The 19015-nt window shown below is 30.9% G+C and overlaps 1 protein-coding gene across 5 annotated transcripts in view; it reads left to right on the plus strand.

The window, feature by feature from the left end:
- LOC106460007 (CLK4-associating serine/arginine rich protein-like) overlaps positions 1-19015 on the plus strand; it is a 99564-nt gene that overhangs the window by 29987 nt on the left and 50562 nt on the right. For all 5 annotated transcript variants that reach the window (XR_002610658.1, XM_022386596.1, XM_022386594.1 and 2 more), the window contains exons 4-7: positions 3419-3520; positions 9315-9397; positions 10362-10449; positions 15224-15363. Coding sequence is in view for 4 of the 5 variants with exons in the window: in XM_022386596.1 (XP_022242304.1) it covers positions 3419-3520; positions 9315-9397; positions 10362-10449; positions 15224-15363 (413 nt within the window). In the remaining variant the exon portion in view is untranslated. The remainder of the gene's footprint in view (positions 1-3418; positions 3521-9314; positions 9398-10361; positions 10450-15223; positions 15364-19015) is intronic.

A 19015-nucleotide genomic window follows, 5' to 3' on the forward strand; every position in this document is an offset into this window, starting at 1 on the left:
AACATATATATATATATATATATATATATATGTTTGACTTGTTTTAATATATTATTTTTAAACAAGTGGACTGTTTGTTTATTGTTGAAAGTTATTGTCAACAAGTCACAGACACTACCGTAAAGAATCGCAGCCCTATAAAAACCTGACATTTATGTATTACTGCTTCATCTACCCTCTCTCAAGTGCTGATTTAGTGGGTGAGATATGGTTGTGGTAGTTCTGAGTAGTGCTTGGTCAACTAGAATCATTTGTTTTGTTGTAATGTTTATAAAACCAAGCCTTAATGCAGGGTGTTGGTTTGACTGTTCCAGTTGCTATTCTTAAGGCTGTGTTTTATACCTTCTGCATTAGTTTTCATTACTGACTTTGCTACTGATGTGTAGAATTGAATTTTTTACTCCATTCTGGTCATGACTGTCATTGTCATCAGGTTTATGAGGCTTCTTTGCTGCTTTTTCTGGGCTGCAGAATATTTGAGAAAAGTAAGATTCTTCACTGATTCTCTCTCAGTTGATCAGTATGTATAGATATTGTCACAATATCACAAGAACCAGGAAAGTGACAGTTCTTGGAACTTTTCTGTTTGCATATGTCAGCATGAAGAGAAAAAGGTGTCTGTGTGAGATCTGGTAATGAATATCCAACATCCATCTAGCTGGATGGGCATTTTGTTTTCTATAGTCTTATGGCAGAAGCTATTGCTTTTTTCTGGCTTCTAGCAGACCCTCATCTGCTTCCATTAATGTGAGTGACATTCTTGCAATTGTTATATCATTATATCAATACAATGTTACTTCAGGTTCTTCTTGTCTGTTGCACAGATCAATTGTGTGTACATTGAAGAGGACAGGACTTAGCAGGGATTCTTCTGGTAAGCCAGAGCTGGTTTCAAAAATGTTATGTCTGTTTGCCAGATGTCAACTGATAACACCTGGTGTCCAGCATAACCAACAATCGACATATGAGACTGTTTGAGGCTCTTAGAGCCTTTAGTTTTGTTGGTAAAAATGCCAATATCTAGTTTATTATTGCATTTTCAAGGTCAATTAGCCCAACAGCACAGTACTGTGATGTCTGTATACACTGCTGGATGCTGTGTATGACTGCCTCAATATTTGAGATTGTGGATTCATTTGGTCTTGCCCCTTACACCTTTGTAGGGTGACAGTCTCTCTTCTTTAGCTAGATCTTGCATGAGTCTTTTCATTGTTGTTTCCTTTTCCATGAGCTCTATCCTTAAATATGACATTACTATTACTCTGTGTCCCTTCATTGTGCAATGATCTTTGAAGGGTTTGGGCAACACTGCAATAAAGCAGTCTCTGAAGTTCTTCTTTCTTTTCCTTTCTATCATTGGCAAATTAATTTTTTTAGTTAACTCTGCTTTCTTTTCTCTAAAGAGGTTTGATTTTTGAATATCTTGCAGCATCTGAGCCTGGTGCAAAATCCATCTTTGTTATTTGAAGATTTGTTTCCAATTTGTCCAGTGTCACTGGTGTTTTTGACCGTGATTCTGTCTTTCACTTCTTGCCAAACCCATCTCACAGAGGCTTGACTATTTTCTTGTAGTCAGTTGATGTACCCCTGTAAGGTGTTAAATTATTGCTTGTCAGATTTGAGAGATTTACCATTTGATCCTTTGACCCCATCATACGTAAACTTAATACGTTTTCATAATTTTTGCCAGTTTCCATAATTGTTTTGTTATTCTAGAGTCTACTGGATTCAAATTGCTGACAAAAATAGTACTATATTACTTGCCTACTTCTTTACGTTTTGCCAGAATTCTGAGGTAGTTTTATTGAATTCTGTCCTCTTCTACTTGATATCACTTTCTCCTTTATTACAATTTTTGGTATCAATATATGCTTTACTTGCCTCAATATTCTCTTTTAAGGTTTGCTACACTTCGTATGACATCCATTTAGGTTTATTGTGACTACCACATTTATTTTTCTAATTGATAGAGCATTCAGACTTCCCACAAGCAATACAAAGATTGAGCTGAAACTCATAAAGAAACTTTTCTCTGTATTGCTGAAAGCAATGAATGTTAAATAGACATCACTACCAACATAATATTTGTGACTGACTTGCAAGCAGTACTGCATGAAAGTCAGTGTGATTGTCCCTAGTTGGATGGTAGACAGCAAAACAACTGTATAAAAAGACCGTTACCTGGATATATTTGCCAGGCCATGCAGGGGTAAAAGCTCAAAGAGGAAGCTTGAGGCATGTTTATCTTTAACACAGTCCAATTTGATTGCTGATATTTCTAAGTACAAACACTCAACACTTCTTATAATAATGGAGTATATGCAGCCTCATTCCAATAAAATATTAGAATTTTATATTGCAAATTGCAGCTAGAGATTTTGTAATTTTTACTGTCTTTTTAAGACCATTATGAAAAATGTTTTTCTCCTCCATAAAAAATCTGCGTAAATGCTTCTGTAGTTTGTAGTGTTATCCGGACACAATATTTTGTCAACAAATTTCCTTGAAATATCCTGGAATTATTCCTATTATTTTTTTTGAAGCTCATGCAAACATTTTAACTTGGAAGCATGTGAACTTAACCTATTGGGACTAATTAATAATTGCAGGTGGTTTTCTATTAAGGACAGTTATGAAAAGAAGTTTTAATTTTGTTTTCAGGTTCAATGGATAAGTTGCTGTCAGGTCATTTGGAAATTTAAATACTTCATACTAAATATTTTTGACTGTATCTGACAATATTTCTGAAACCCATTTAAGACTCTTCATAATGGGAATTTTGATTTTATTTCAGGTTTTAGGATTGATTATTTGTTTCCAAGCTACTTGGAAAGCAGAGTACAACACTCATTCTTACAGTATACTTCCTATAGTTATTCCTAGAACCTATTTGTGACATTCAGAATGGAGCACTTGATTTTGCTTTTTATGCCAGTGTGCTCTTGTACTATATCTGGTCATGATGTTTGGATGAATTACCAGTATTCCTTCTGGTTTCTCTTCAAAGTGAACCCAGGGTTTTAAAAAAAGTGTAACCTTAATTTTTTTTCATGTACCTTGAGGATTTTGAAAATTTGGCCATGGTTGTAAACATCTAAACAAAAGTCAATACTATCCTAATGTGTGCTGTTATATATAAATAAAATTGTGATTAATTTATTAAATATTGTCAAGCTTTACTTATTTTACATTTTTACTTCAATTAAGTGCTTTTTCTTTTTGTTAATATTGTGGAACTGTAAACTTTATTTATGTGCTTATGAGAAAATATAAGTGTTCATTCAAGTTCATGATAATAACTGTAATTTTGACTCACTTCTGAGATATGAAAGACTGTTATTTTTGTTGTTTTTATTTAATAAGAGTCATTTGGAATTAAAGCAATCTCAGAAATAAGTCCTAATCTTTTTTTCTTAAGGATGCCCTGGCAAGGCCAGACTGACACAATGATCGACAGGTTTGATGTCAGAGCTCACCTTGATCACATCACTGAATACATATCTCCTGTTGAGTCTATCAGGTATTTTCAACTTGGAACAATTTATAACATTGAATTAAAAACTATAACCTGCCATATTTTACCTAAATGTGACTTTTGAATAGGCTTTTAGAAGTGGTCATTCTGTTAGGCATTGTTTCTAGACAGTGTAGTTTTTTCATGTTCTCATGTAAAAGTTTGTTTTTTTTTACTCAAGAAAGATTTGAATTGCAAGAAAAACCTTTGAACTAGAAGTAAAAACTATTACTATTTTTTATTCATTTAACTTTTGTTATTATTAGTGATCCTACTTTAAGAGTTGTGATCTACTGACCCTTTCATTAATTTGAATGACATTATAGAGCTATGTTTATTTGTATTTCTTTGACTACTTATGTTATAAGCTATTTACACCAGAGTTTTAGCTTTAACTAGATTGTATCTGTATGAACTATAAAAGCTATTAAAGCATCATATTACAGTAAGTAATAATAAGTTAGTAAGTGTTAGTAATTTATTGATTACTTTATCAGAAAGTATTATACAGAACATAATCTTTATTAATCCTTTTGTCATAAGGTGCAGGTAAAAAAAATAAAAATTCAGTGAGTTTGTCAAATATGTGAGAGCTCATCTTTGTTCTGATCACAATAGATGCTGTTTAACTTTCTAAGCTTTGAATATATGGAATATCTTTTTCCCCCACTTTTGAAAGTTTGATGAAGTTAATTATTTCAATTTTTGAAGTAGATTAATATTAAATTACAATTTTATTATATACAAATGTTTTTTTAAATTTCACAACACATTTAGAAATTTTAATTAAAATTATATTTACATATTCAGAAAGAATCAAATATTTGTCAGATGCTTAGTGAAATTTCAGAACATTAAATATAGTGCAAATTTTTTACAGGCTCGCTTGACTCAAATATTCTTTATTAACAAAGCTTTGAATTGGTAAACAAATTTATATTTTAAGGTGTGTTATTGAAGTGTTTTGTTTACCCTCTTGAAGCTGTGTAATCAATGTATTTTGGTTCTTTGTGGGCTGATGAAAATCTTTTCAGGTGTCAAACGTTATTTGCTAAGAAAAATATTTTGAGTGTTAATAATCATATTTCTACACAGCTCTGAGAAGTTGCCTGTAACAACATACAATATATATATATATATATATATATTTATATAATTTTTCTATCTATCTCAAAGCACAGGCATATACATGTTAAGAAACTCATTCTTTGAGAATGAAATTATCAGTGTTTTGGTCCTTACATGATTTTTCTTCTCTTTCTCAGAATTTCATTAGTGTAGTTTCTTGGTTTCCTCCTGTTATAACCTCACAGTAGATGATTGAACAACAAATAATGAAACTCAGTGTTCAAAATAACTACAGGCAAAGCTTAAATACCACTGGATAAAGCAGATTATAAACTACTTATTCCAAAATAGAGTGAATAAAATGGTGTGAGAAATAATTTATAATTTCATGGGAAAGTGACAAGATTCAGCTCACTCAGAGAACAACAACAGAATGTAGTGCAAAGTTTAGAAGACATAAGAACAAACCACAAATCATGGAAGGTTTCTCTAGTTTTTAAAATGTATATTTTCTTCCTGAAAATGTTTTCCAAATTATATTTGTTTGAAAACTCCATAAATTTTCTTCTTTGGCAAGACATCAGGTACAGTGCCTTGCAAAAGAATTCATCCCCCCCTGAGCTTGCAGTCACGAAACTTTCAAATGGGACTTTATATTTAGAATCTCCTCCAAACTGAGAAAGCTAAAAAAAAATGCTGATATTATGTAAGTTGGATTTTCAAAGAAAATTAGAATATTCTCAATTGTATAAGTATTCAACCCCCTTGCCATGGCAACCCTAAGTCAGTTCAGGTGCAAAAGATTAGTTGAAAGGTCACAAAATTAGTGTGATGGTCTCTTTCTTCAGAGTAAATGCATCTGTTCAAGACATAACTCGCATAGTTATACGACATACCAACCATTAAGACCAAGGAGCTTTCCAAACAAGTCAGGATAAAGTGGTAGAGAAGCACAGGTCAGGAGAAGGTTACAAGAATATTTCAAAGTTGCTGATTATCTCTGAGTGTGGTGAAGTCCATCATTAAGAAGTGGAAGGTGCTTCATACCACCCAGTCACTAACCTAGATCAGGCTGCCCTTCCAAACCAAGCAACTGGGCAAGCAGGAAACTGTTTAAAGATGCCACTGTGAAGCCAACAGTGAATTTGAAAGATTTGCAAAGTTCCATGTCTGAGATGGGAGTCAGTGTTCATACCTTGACAATATCCCAGTCCCTACACAGCTGGCCTGTATGGGTGAGTGGCAAGAAAGAGGTCATTACTGAAAAAGAATCATCTTAAATCTCATATGGAGTTTGTGAAGCATGTAAATGATACTGCAGACATGTGGCAGAAGGTTTTGTGGTCAGACAAGACAAAAATTTAGTTTTTTTGGTCTAAATTCAAAACATTGTCTGGCACAAGCCCAACACAGCACATCACCCAGTCAACACCATCTCAACTGTCAAGCATGGTGGTGGGGGTATCATATTATGGGGTTGTTTCTCATCAGCAGGAACTGGGAAACTTGTAAGGATTGAGGGGAAGATGGATGATGCAAAGTACGGGCAAATTCTAGAGGAAAACCTGCTTGAGTCAGCCAAGAATTTAAAACTGGGTCGAAAATTCACATTTCAGCGGGACAATGACCCAAAGTACAAGACCAAAGCCACATTTGAGTGGATTCAAAAGAAGAAAGTGAATGTTCTGGAGTGGCCCAGTCAAAGTTCTGACTTGAATCCAATAAAAAATTTATCGCGAGACTTGAAGATTGCAGTCCATCAACGATCTCCAATAAACTTATCAGAATTGGAGCAATTTTGCCAGGAAGAATGGGCAAAAATTACACCATTCCATTGTGCAAAGCTGGTAAAAACCTATCTAAAAAGACACAGTAGTAACTGCTGCCAAAGGTGCTTCCACCAAGTTCTGACTTAGGGGGATGAATACTCGTGCAATCAGCAAATTTCAATTTATATATTTTGTTTGCAGGTTTTGCTGACATTCAATCTCCTTCACATCTAAAAGTATTAAGTTTGATCATTAGAGGTTTGAATAAAAACAAGTTCATTAAAAAAAGCATTTACATTACTTGTATTTCATCAAAATGTGACATTATTGATAGGGGTGAATACTTTTGAAAGGCACTGTAATTGTTCAGCCATATCATGTCAGATTGATGAAATTCAGTCATACCATCATTAACATCACAGTGACTATTCATTTTATCAGAAGCTTGTATAAATCTTTCCTAGATGAAGTCATATATGACATTGTTAATCTTCACATCCACAAGAGTTCTTCCAACCAGAATCACTATTTCACTTCTTGGTGGTACAATGGCCACCCTCCCTATCATCTCTAGAACTTCAACCTCTAATGTAGTAATATCCATGTATTACAACTGGGAAACTATTCGAAGCTATTCCATGTGCGTATCTCAAAAAGAAATAGGTACATGAAAATGTTACACAAGATGAGAAGTTAGTATGGGACAGTATGGATAGAAATCCAGATTCAGATTCACTCTGACGCATTTTTTATAATAGGGAGATAGGGTATTTTTGCGGTTTCAGTTAACCCTACTGACACGGATTTACCTATGGTCACGGGTCAAAGGCCATGTCATCGCATTTGTAGACTGACATTCAAAAGTTTATTGAACTACAATTTTATGAATGTATGTCAGTAAGTTTGGAATCAAATTGCAGATTATAATTCATATTTTAGTATTATACATTGATTAATTTCTTAATTTAAAAGTAAATATTAAAAACAAAATCCTAAATATTGATTTTTGTGTGCCATGTGGTATGTAGAATGCAGCATTGGTTTAAATTAGATATTTGTGATTTCCAAATACAAAGTCTGTAGTTTCTCACAAATTAGATATTGACAAGCTAGAATCTAAGTTAAGCACCTCCTATCTTTTCTCTTTTGTGAGATATTAATACATTTATTGAATCAATCAAGGTGGCCCTGCACACATCGTTCATATTTGAAAAATAGTTGTTTACATGCACCTAGTTCGCCCAGTGACATGTGTATAACCAATCGAAAGATCAGAATGTCTTCCTAGTGGTTTTCTCATCTTCCTGCGAAGTACTTGCACAGCAAACTTTTTTTTTTCATGCTAGATTCCAGGTGGTAAGGTAAGACATTAGTTAGTTCAAAATATCATTTTTTAGACCCAAATACAACTTAAGCTACATGCTTGATAAATTATAGTGAAATTATGTGGTATTGATTTAGTTATTTATGGTTTTTTTATTGTTTTAAAATGTATATATAAAACCTAAAAAAATTATTTTGCTTTACATCCTGATAATAGTGAAAATAGTTAACAGACAAAGTATAAAGTTTTTTCTAAGAAATAATGTTTGATAAGCATCTGAAAGTTATAAAGAGTTCACACGTGAAATTTGAAAATTTTCTGATACATAAAAGTATTTTCAATCTTAAAATAAAAATTACTTTGCATGTTGGATAGTCAACATTCGAAAGGAAAAAATGCATGAGAAAAACATTATTTAAAAAATCTTAAACCTTAATAAAAAAAAATCTGAAGTTTTACATGCTGAAGCCTTGTAATGTTTACTGATAATCTGCAAAATTTTATGAATATATGCTTTCTGTATTAAAAGTTATAGCATGAACTACAACTGGTATTCCATCATGATCACATCCACATCTGTTGCACTGGTAGCCTGTCAAGGATTTTGCTATTTACACTTGCAAATAAGCATTGAACCTGAAGTTTCTAATATCTGTCCTCTGTAGATTTTACAATAAAAAATCTTTAATTTGGGTAAATATCTGCAAATTTCTAACGGTAAGTCTCTGAGTCAATTAAACTATGTATTGTATCCCACATCTGGAAACTCAATAAATTTTATCAACATGTGCTGTTGTATCGGAAATCCAACAGCATTCATCAATCCAAAAACTAAAAAGAACTGGATAAGATGCAATTATTTTTGTTTTTAATAAATATAGAAATTTTTGCTAAACTTTGCCTGAGGTCATGTTGTTATTGTAATACAATATCTATAGAAATTATCACAAAGCCAGTAATCATCAGGAACTGTAAGGAGAACCAGCATGTTTTCTGTCAAAACTACACACATCTGTGTATCAAACTCTATCATAGTGTCTTACACTATGTGAAATAAATTGTTATACACACATACAGATGTATAATAATGGCTGGAGACGGTTTGAATGGGTAATGAAGAAAAACTTTAATATAAGTTTAACATAACAGCAAATGTATAATGTTGATGTTATGTTAAACTTATATTAAGATTTTTTCTTCATTACCCATTCAAGCCATCTCCAGCCATTATTAGTCTCAAAGTGGGTTCCTCGTCACCGAACATACAGATGTGTTTCTTTAATACAACCATTCTTTTTGATTAACTGTTGAAAGGACATGTGCAGTAATTATTAAATGGTTCATAAAAAATAAATCTTACATATATGTATGTTAATCTTTATCTCATCTCTTGAAGGTTATTTTCAACAAACAGATTTAAATGATTTTGTGTCTTAAAACTTTTTTTTTATAGAAAAGTTGCTAATGTGTCAGCTTATTTTTTCCCACAGGCCAGATAAAAGTTGTAATTTGGAGTAGAGGAATGGTATAATAAAGTCTTGTAATTTTGTTGACTATACACACACTCAAGTTATTGTATATTAGAAATGTTTACAGGTGCTGGTCATATCACACTTAGTTGTTTTTGTTTTTATTTTAGGCTTTCTGAAGGAGAAATGGAAGAAGAAAGACTGATTAATTATGAAAGATACCGTACACTGGTTCAAAATGAATTTTTAGGAGGTACTTCTTGGTTTATAGTCTGTAATCTTAAAGTTATAAAATGTTCTTTTACAGTGTGTTCTTCATTATTTGTTTGATCATGCAAATTTGCTTTTACATGTGTATCTATTCGTACATAACTTTGATAATAATAAGCCTAGAATTATAACTGGTTTTTAAATGTTATTTTATAGTATGTTCTTAATTTTTTGTTTCATCATGTGAATTTGCTTTTATAGGTATATCTGTGATGGTAATAATAAGTCTAGAATTATACCTGGTTATAAAATGTTCTTTTACAGTATTTTCTTCATTTTTTGTTTTGTCATATGAGTTTGCTTCTGCATATGTATCTATTTCTACATAACTTTGATGATAATAATACGCCTAATAAGCAGTCTGGAAATTAGTAGCTTCTAAAACCTCTTCAAGTTTATAAATGATGCAAGTAGAACTTAGTTAATTATAACCTTTTGTTGTTCTCAGTGCTTGACTAAATGTGTTTGTATGAGTAACATTTTGTGTTATTATTTTTCAGTTTTAGTATTAATCAGTTGTAGGTACAGTAGCTTTGTAGCTATAATTTGTAAGGATTTCTTTTTTATCTTTTACTTGAAGGAACTAAAAGTAATCTTGTTAAAACCACTTATGAAATTCATAATGATAAATATATAAGGTATTATATAACGCTCACTATGTAAGGCTAAAATTGTACAAACATAAAACTGAAGATCCATATTAAATCATTGATTCTTATCTACAAATAATGCTAAATATACAGAAAATTTTGTTGTTTCTGAATATGTATGTAATATATATATGTGTATGTGTGTGTTATATTTATAATATGAAACATCAATATATATGTAAATATAATCCAGAAATGATTCTGTTCTAAACTATAATAAAATATAAACTTTAAATTAGTATGTTATCATGAAGATTGTTATTTTTTTGTATTTATTCATTTTGATGTTCATTTTAGTTACTGAAGATAAGTTCTTACATCAGATTTACCTGGAAGAAAGGTTTGGACCTATTATTAAACCAGGAGTTGAAGAGGAAAAGAAAAAGTAAGTTCAATACTTATAAAACGCTCTTTATGTGTATGTATTTAATAGTCCTTTATAGTAAATCTTCTGATCTTTTTCTTCCTTCACCATTACTGGCTGCATGTATATGAGCACTACTCACTAATTAAAAACAAAGTTGTTGTTACACCCTTGAATATAAACCTGAAAGGATTAGTTGAAATGTAGTAAAATAACATGTTTAGACCATCTTAATATGTTATAAAATTTGACTTATGTGTGACATGTTTACTTTGATTTGCTGTGATGGCTCTTTTCAGTTCTGTGATTCAAGAAATGATTAAATATAATACAGTGATCTTGAAATTTAGTGTATTTTGTGTTTACGTCAAAGTTACTAAGGCTATCTGCTCCACCCCTTATTTAGAATTACTGGCTTAAGGGAAAGCAGTCAGTCAGCAGCACCCTTTTTCTCACCATCTATAAAAAGTTGACAGTTAATGTATCCACAGCTTGAAGCTTGGGAAACTTAAAGACTATGTTTTATCATTCTCTCTCTTTTGTTTGTGTTGTGTTGTTTTTCGGTGCATCTTGATGTTTCAATAAAAGCTCAGTAAGAGTTTTATTTTACAAAAGGTAGGATGGAAACCTGCATAATTATTCTAAGTGTAAAGCAGGTATTATTTGTTTGATACTGTTAAGCACAGTTTGGAACAGTATATTTGAAATATAATAGAAAAAGTAAGACATTTTTCATACACTTAAGTAATAGTTGGGCAGTTTCACATGCATATTCCAAGAGTTAATTACTGTTATAGTACAACTTACTATTTTTTTTCAGTTTTTGTTCCTGTGTTTTAAAGATTATGTAGTTTCTTAGTCAGTCTTTTTTTTTAAATTTGTGATAAGTGTTAAGGTGGATCAGATGTTATCTTTTTATTGAAGTATATGTATGTATTCAGTATTAGTAAGACCCAGATAAATAAATTTTTCTATCATTGCTTTCTGTAAGATTTATTTGAAAACTTAGTTAGAGTCAGACAACTCTTAAGGATTTGATTCCATAGTCATAACTAGCATGTGTCAAATTATAAGGTGTTCCTAGATTCAGAAAGTTTGAATAATTTGACTAGAGTTGATGGAATTTGACTTACTTTTAAGTTCGGACTTGGAAACCTAGTTAAGGAACTGGTGATGGTTTGAAAGGATTTTTAAAAGTGTAATATGAAACTAAGAGTCATTGAGGCAAGTTTTTAGGATACTGATCTAAATCAGCAGTTTACAGTAAAAAAAAGGTAACTAAATTGGACACTGTTTCTTCAGACTTTTCTGCACTTATTTTTGTTCAATGTATAATTATAACTAGCAGTGCACGAATATTAGAAAATTGAGTAATCAAGGGGAAGTTTTCCTCAGAGTAATGCATGTTCAGTGGTATATATGCCTGTCAGTTGATGGTTTGTTTTTAGTGTGATCTTATGTCACTTGGGTTGTCACCTATGGTCTTTTGGCTAATTAATTATCATATTAATAAAAATATAAATACAGCTAAGTGATACTGATGTCCAGTCACATATTTATAGATTCATCTCAGCAAAAGTATACTTTTTGAGAGTTATACCAAAAATATCATTAACAGTGAGGGTACTGAACTGATGAAATAAGGCATACTAATCTTTATAAGTAAGAATATATTTAATTAGCTATGTTTGTTATCAGGTTGATTTTTAGCTTTAATCTAAGTACATAGCTTGCTTTGATTGGAAGTTGATATTTATTTATATATATATATATATATATTTAATGAAATCTGTTTGCTTCACTTGTCTGTTACATGTTTTTATTAGTGTATCATTGAATGTGGTAAAAAAAGAGAAAAGGGTTTGTTACAGTTAGAACTTTAATAGGTGGCTCTTGTTGATCTAAGAAAAAATGTAGAATTTTTAGATTGCTAAGAGAGGCCAGTAACAATGACCAACAGTCAAAAGAAAGGTAACATTATATTTATGTGATCATATAGGCCATTAACTTTTCTTGTTCTTGGTTTGTCAAGGTGAGATACATTGTCCTGTTAGTTCACTTACAGTTTTCAACTTATTTGGCTGTCTGCATTCTCAAGCAATTTGATAGCATGTTTGTCTAAGTGAAGAATTGGGTTAGATTGGTATGAACATCCAAGCATACAGACATTTTTCCCATCATTTCCTTTCAGTAAGGTTCTTTTCTCTGGTTTATCCTTTGTTGTAAACTTTAATGTTAATCTTTTGGTTTCATTATATTCTTTGCTGAAGTAGGAAGGAATTTGACTTGTAGTATTTATTCTTAAGTGGTCTTTCATTTGAACTTGCACACAACAGTTCTCATTTAGTTGTAGTGGTAATGAGTACTATTATCAGAGAATCAATAGAAGTTTAGTGGTAACAACTTTCATAAATACCCAGTGTTAATTCTCAGTGTTTGCTGGTGAGAAGTGATATATAATATTAAAACTAATATTACTGTCACAGTGTAGTATTTAACATCAGTTCCATAGTCAGTGAGAATTCTAGGGTCCAATCTAGAATTGGAAGAGATCACCTGATGGGAGTTGCATGCCAAAAGTAGATGAAGAAAAAAATGGTAAAAACCCCTTGGCCCTTGTCACACCTTTCTTGGCAGTCTTGCAGGGCATTCATACTTGACCTTGTGTTTTATTCAGAACCCAAGATAAATATTTGGAAAAATAAAATTCCTTGCTTTACAAACACTTGGCCATAGGTGGTAGGGGTGCTTGATGAGGTGATGACCATGGGAACAGTTTGAATTGAATGACTTTTCATCATGTGTAGGCCATAGGTGTATTTGGAGCAATGAATATAACATATTTGTTCGAATATAATGCTCCCCCCAAATATAATGCACATCCTAATTTTGAAAGGTTAAATTTAAGAAAATTTGTTTTTTTTTACACATCAGTTGTACAAAGTGTATTGAATAGTTTTTAAATACATTGAACAACTATTGATGTATTGAACATTTTTGGAAATCTTTCATTGGAATTTTTTGTGTGTCAATTTTCCAAAATTTAATGAAAAGTTTATATGTGGTAATACATTAAGTTGTAATCATTCGTCTTCACATAAATCTTTGTCATTGCTAGAATTGTCACTACTGTTGGATTTATTGCATTCATCCTCTTCTAATTTACACAGCATGTCATCATCTGTCCCATCCATTTTATTGGATATGCAACATTTTTTTGAAACCGTTAATGATTTTCGGTGGTAGCTTCTACTAAGATACCTTACAAAATTGAATGTGCATGAATATAATGCACAGTAAATTATTCAGGAGGTATTTGGAGAAAAAAAAAGTATGCATTATATTCGGACAGGTATGATATAATCTAATTGTAGCATTCATTTTTCATAGCTTTTAGCATACTAGAAGGTAAGCGTATTCATTGAAAATGAAGGCCTGTTTATGACCTTCATCTGATAGAAAAGGTAAAAAAACAAAAACAGTTTCTATAGTTGTAATTAGAAAATTACTTGTAACAACTTGGAGATCGTGGGTGGATCTTAGGAATACCCCCACCCCCAGTAGATCTGCCAGTGGCCATAATACAGTTCAGTATTAGCATTTAAAAATCCGTATGAAGGTTGAGGTAGTACCTGATAGAGAAACTTATTTACTAGGTAGAACCTTGTTGCTCTTGCTGGAACTAACAAAGTGTGACAGTAGTTAAAGTTTTATATGTCAGTTATATTTCAATGAATTATTCTAAGTGTTGTATTGATAATTTACTAAATATACAGAAGAAAATGTGGATGCTTTTTAATATCAAAGGATAAAAGTTTTGCTGTTGCACACGTAAAAAAAGAAGAGGATTATTTCCTTTTCATTCTATTACAATGTGCATTCACTACTCCCTTTCTTGTTTGTATGTTAGGTAGTGAGTTTGTTGTAAGAGACATCTCGATATGATGATTTGAAGGAACCTAGACTTACGTTTCCAAGAAATGTTCTGGCTCAGTGCTCCCCAATTGTTAGTACATTAGGCTGCTGCAGATCAGATGGTGCTAAGTTTGAGTTCACAATGAGCTATTCAACATTTTCCACACTTTCAGCTCTGAGCACATTATTGAGGTTGATCACCAGTTTTCTGTTCATTTAAGGATTGTTGTGTAGGTGGCAGATGATGCTGACTGGTTGCTCTCATCTTTTTAAGCAGTTAAGGATGGGTATGCCTGAATGTTTAGTCAATTTGTCGTATAAGGTACATAAAATTTTATAGATGGTTGTGATTTTATAAGCTCAATAAATGTATTAAGATTTTAAATAAGTCTTGTGTAAATAATGATTGTGTGAAACTTACAGAATTGAAGCTAATACTTGTTGGTGTTTTATTTAAACTTCACATTCAAATTTACCATTACAGTTGCTGATTTTGCTGATGTTCTGTTGAATTGTTACCTTTTTCATTATTCTTTAAAATATTCTATAATCATAACATCTGCCAACTAGGATGGAATTGAAATTCAAAAGCTGACAGCTGTAATGCAGTAGACATAAATCAGTAACATCAGCTAGTTGAATTCACTCCGTTAGATGTAAAGGGTCACTATGATTTTTATGTTGTTAACTTGAGATATAGCCAGTCCTTCATTTGGTTTAGTATTTTATTGCTAGCACTGACAAGGTGATTTATAGTAACAGTATGTTACTGTTTAAATGTTATTTTTAGTGAGAAAAGTTAATTACAAAATATTTTGTTATTAACAAATAGATTAATTTGTTTTGTTTTTAAGGATATAGTTATTAATGTTGTCTCTAGATTAGCTGAAAAGAAGGTTGCTATAGGATATACATATGAGGACAGTACTCCTCAAGCATCAACTTTCACCAGAAAAGATGAGGAAGAAGAAGAAGAAGAGAAAGACGATGATGATGATGATTTGAGTGACATTGACTTAGGTACAGTAGGACTTTTTTGTGTGTGTATAATTGTCTGTGTAACATCATTTAGTCCTGTAAAACTAATGTTTTGATAATTATCACTCTTGTTTATCTTATGAAATCTAGTTAAAATAATCATTGTATCACCTGTTAGTATTTTTTTTTCAGTTTCATTGTTAATTGTGTGCAAGTAACTAAATACATGCTGAGCTCACTTATTTGTGGATAAGCAAGCTTTCTTTTAAACAAAAACTGTTCATCACTGACATTAGTTTTGACCTTAAAATTATTCATTGGGCAACATTGTCACAGTTACAGAATCTGTATTGAAGTACATATACTTTGGTAGCTGCTTTTATATTTGATGCTCTTTCATATGGGTCTATAGCAATCCTGTGGAGGAACTCGGGTATAAACCTTGTGTACAGCAAGAATAAATGTAATTGATAATTTTTTTGTACATTAAAAACTACTTCAAATGCTACCCTGGTTTAAAACGAATCTCAACTATATGTGTAAGTGAATTTTATGAATAAACTTATGCATTTGTATTTTTAACATATTAACCCTCTCGTAATGGGAAGGTCAAAGTATGCATGTAGCAACTTTTTTTCAGAGTTAATAAATCAAGTTTTAATATTATTTAAGTTTTAAGTTCTTAATCTTATAAGGAAATATTTTTTAAAATCTTAAATATCATCTAGTATGAGAATCGTGACATTTGTTTTGTAAGTATTTCCTCTTTAATTTATCTGGTTATAGATACTACTAAGGTGAAGTCTGATCTTTATAGCCTTCCATCTTATTTTTTTATGAAGTCATAAACTAGAAAATCAGACCCACTTGCTATGCCTATCTGTTATATCCTCTATTTCACAAATTGCCAATAATTCTTTCTAATGTTTTATACTACATCATTTATGACCAAGTTGAATGGTGTATAATGCTATGTTATTTTCAGTACAGAGTATTGATTTCTTATTCAGTTTGAAGTTTATCTTCTGGTTTTCAGATTGAGTTGCAAAGTGAATTAACCTTTCCATTACAGGTTGGGTGGAATTCATCCGGCTTGTAACCATGAAAGTATCCATGACAGTAATTATACTATGATTTTTGATAATGTATGCACATCTTTACAAAATTTTGTAGGTTATTGGTAAACATTACAAGATTTTCATACACAAAATATCAGGTTTTTAAATTAAGTATGAAGATTTTTTAATTAAAGATTTTCTCGTAAACCTTTTTCTTTGACCATCCAACATGCAAATAAATTTTGATTTTAAGATTAAAAATACTTTAATACATTAGAACATTTTCAAATTTCACATGTGAAATCTTTATAATCTCCAGATAATTATAAAATTTTTTGTAGAAAAAACCTATATTTTATTTGTTATTTTCACTACTGTATTTCTGTACAGGTTGGTTGCATTTGACCGACTTTGTAACCTCAATAAATGATTAGGAAAAAATTATAAATTATGCTCTTTTCATTCTAGAATGACTACAAATTATAATATGAAAACACAAATTTTTAGTTTAAATAGCTTAAATTTCATAACATTATACATTTATATATATTTATTATTTTTATTATATTGACTTTCCAGCCATGCCAGGCTAACAATACAGAAGTTACAATGATGTGGCGCGTGTGCACTCGTGTTACCGTATCATATAATATACAACTGACCTTTAGTATTTACAAAGTCACCTGTCTTGGCTGTGTTTTAGTAGACTAGTATTTTCTAAAATAGTCACATTTCAATTATTATACATTATATATATATATATATATATATATATATATATAGACATTAATACTATTTACAAATAATGTTCTTTAACTTATTTTTCTTAAAACATAAAACAGTAAATAAAGAAATAAAGCAAACAATTATCTCTTCTAGTTATGACCTTTGTACTCATTTGCTGCTTATCATAGGTTGCTAAGCCTTATGAAATTTCCCACATGGAGGATGTGAAAAGAAATTTTTTATACATTTTATATGTACATTTTAAATAACCAAAAAATCATAAATTACTATATCGATTCCATAGAATTCCACTATAAGTTATCAAACATAGTAACTAAGCTGAATTTAGGTCTAAAAACATATGAAATTTCGAGCTCACTAAAGTCTTACCTCATTGTTTGAAATCTTTTGCGAAAAGAACGAAATTAGCACAATAACATGTCAAAATGGCTGAGAAAACCACTAGGGGGACATTCTGAACTTTTGATTGGTTATTCATGTCATACATAGAAGTAAGTGTATATAAAGGACTGTTTCCAAAAATGGAAAGAGGTGGGTGGAGGGCTACTGTGTTTAATTCAGCACAGGAGCAATACCTTAGCAAATAGAAAAGATAAGAGGTTCTTATTTTATCTTCTAGCTTGTCAATATCGATAGTTTGAGTTCCTAATTCGTACAAAACTTTACATTTTGTATTTTAACATCACAAACATTTAATTTGAACCAGTACTGCATTCAACATACCACGTGACACACAAAAATCGATGTTTAGCTGGTTTTTTTATACATTTACTTTTAAATTAAGAAATTGACTAACATATAATACTAAAACTTGAATTATGATCTACAGTTTGATACCAAACTTATTGACATAAATTCATAAAATAGTAGTTCAATAAAATTTTGAATGCAACTCGACAAATGCAATGGCATGGCCTTTGACACTTGACCTGTCACGATAGGGTTAATTTAAGCCTCTCTTGTACAAGTTCGAAAATCAGTTAAAGTATAATAGAAATAGGAAATAGTTTGATTTGTGTATGTTATTATTTATTGTCCTTGGGTGCATTATTTAAATAAATAAAATTATTCAGTGTACTAGTACCATCATTATAGAAAAAAAAAAGTAGGCTTAAATTTCATTGGCAACCAACAACAAAAAAAACAAACAAAAACGTCAAATGTAAGCTTCATGTATATTCTTTATCTATAGTTAAAAAAATAACTAAAATGTAAAAATTAGAAACTTATTATGTTAGGTAAGATAATGAAAAATAATAATAGTAAAAATTCTTCACAAGGTATGCACATGAACAGCTTGTGCATTACGTCATTCAATATGGTAATGTGAGCTATGTGTGGGCTGAGTGATTTACAACTTTTATGGCAGGTTTATTACTTAAACATGGTTCAAAGGGCAGTAAAACAATAAAATTAAGTATAAACAGATGTAGACTGTTATGAGGTTTTAAGTTATTTAAGATAAACAATTGTAGTTTTGTTTTACAATCTGCAGTCATTTTAGAAAGAAAAAAGGGGTAATTTAGATATATTTCATTTTTTATGGTGTTTACAATGTTGGCCATATCAATTCAGTCTGTATAGAGTTATTATAGAGAAAATAACATAAAATATAAAATAGTACTGAAAAAGAAACGTTTGATATTTATTTCGGCAGTTTTAGAGGTGAGGCAAATAAAAATTTGAAAATTTTCAGATGAAAAAAGTATATTTAATCTTAACATGAAAGTCACTTTGCACATTGAGCAGTTAACACCCTGACTCCATATATTCATGGAGAAATTTTTAGTAAGAATACCTAATAAAAAATTGATTTTTTGTGTACAAGTCTTGTACTGTTTACTGCAAGCTTGCCAAATTTTATGAAGATATAACCTATTACATTAAAA

This window comes from Limulus polyphemus, unplaced genomic scaffold (assembly GCF_000517525.1).
Source record: "Limulus polyphemus unplaced genomic scaffold, Limulus_polyphemus-2.1.2 Scaffold692, whole genome shotgun sequence".
NCBI lineage: Eukaryota > Metazoa > Arthropoda > Merostomata > Xiphosura > Limulidae > Limulus > Limulus polyphemus.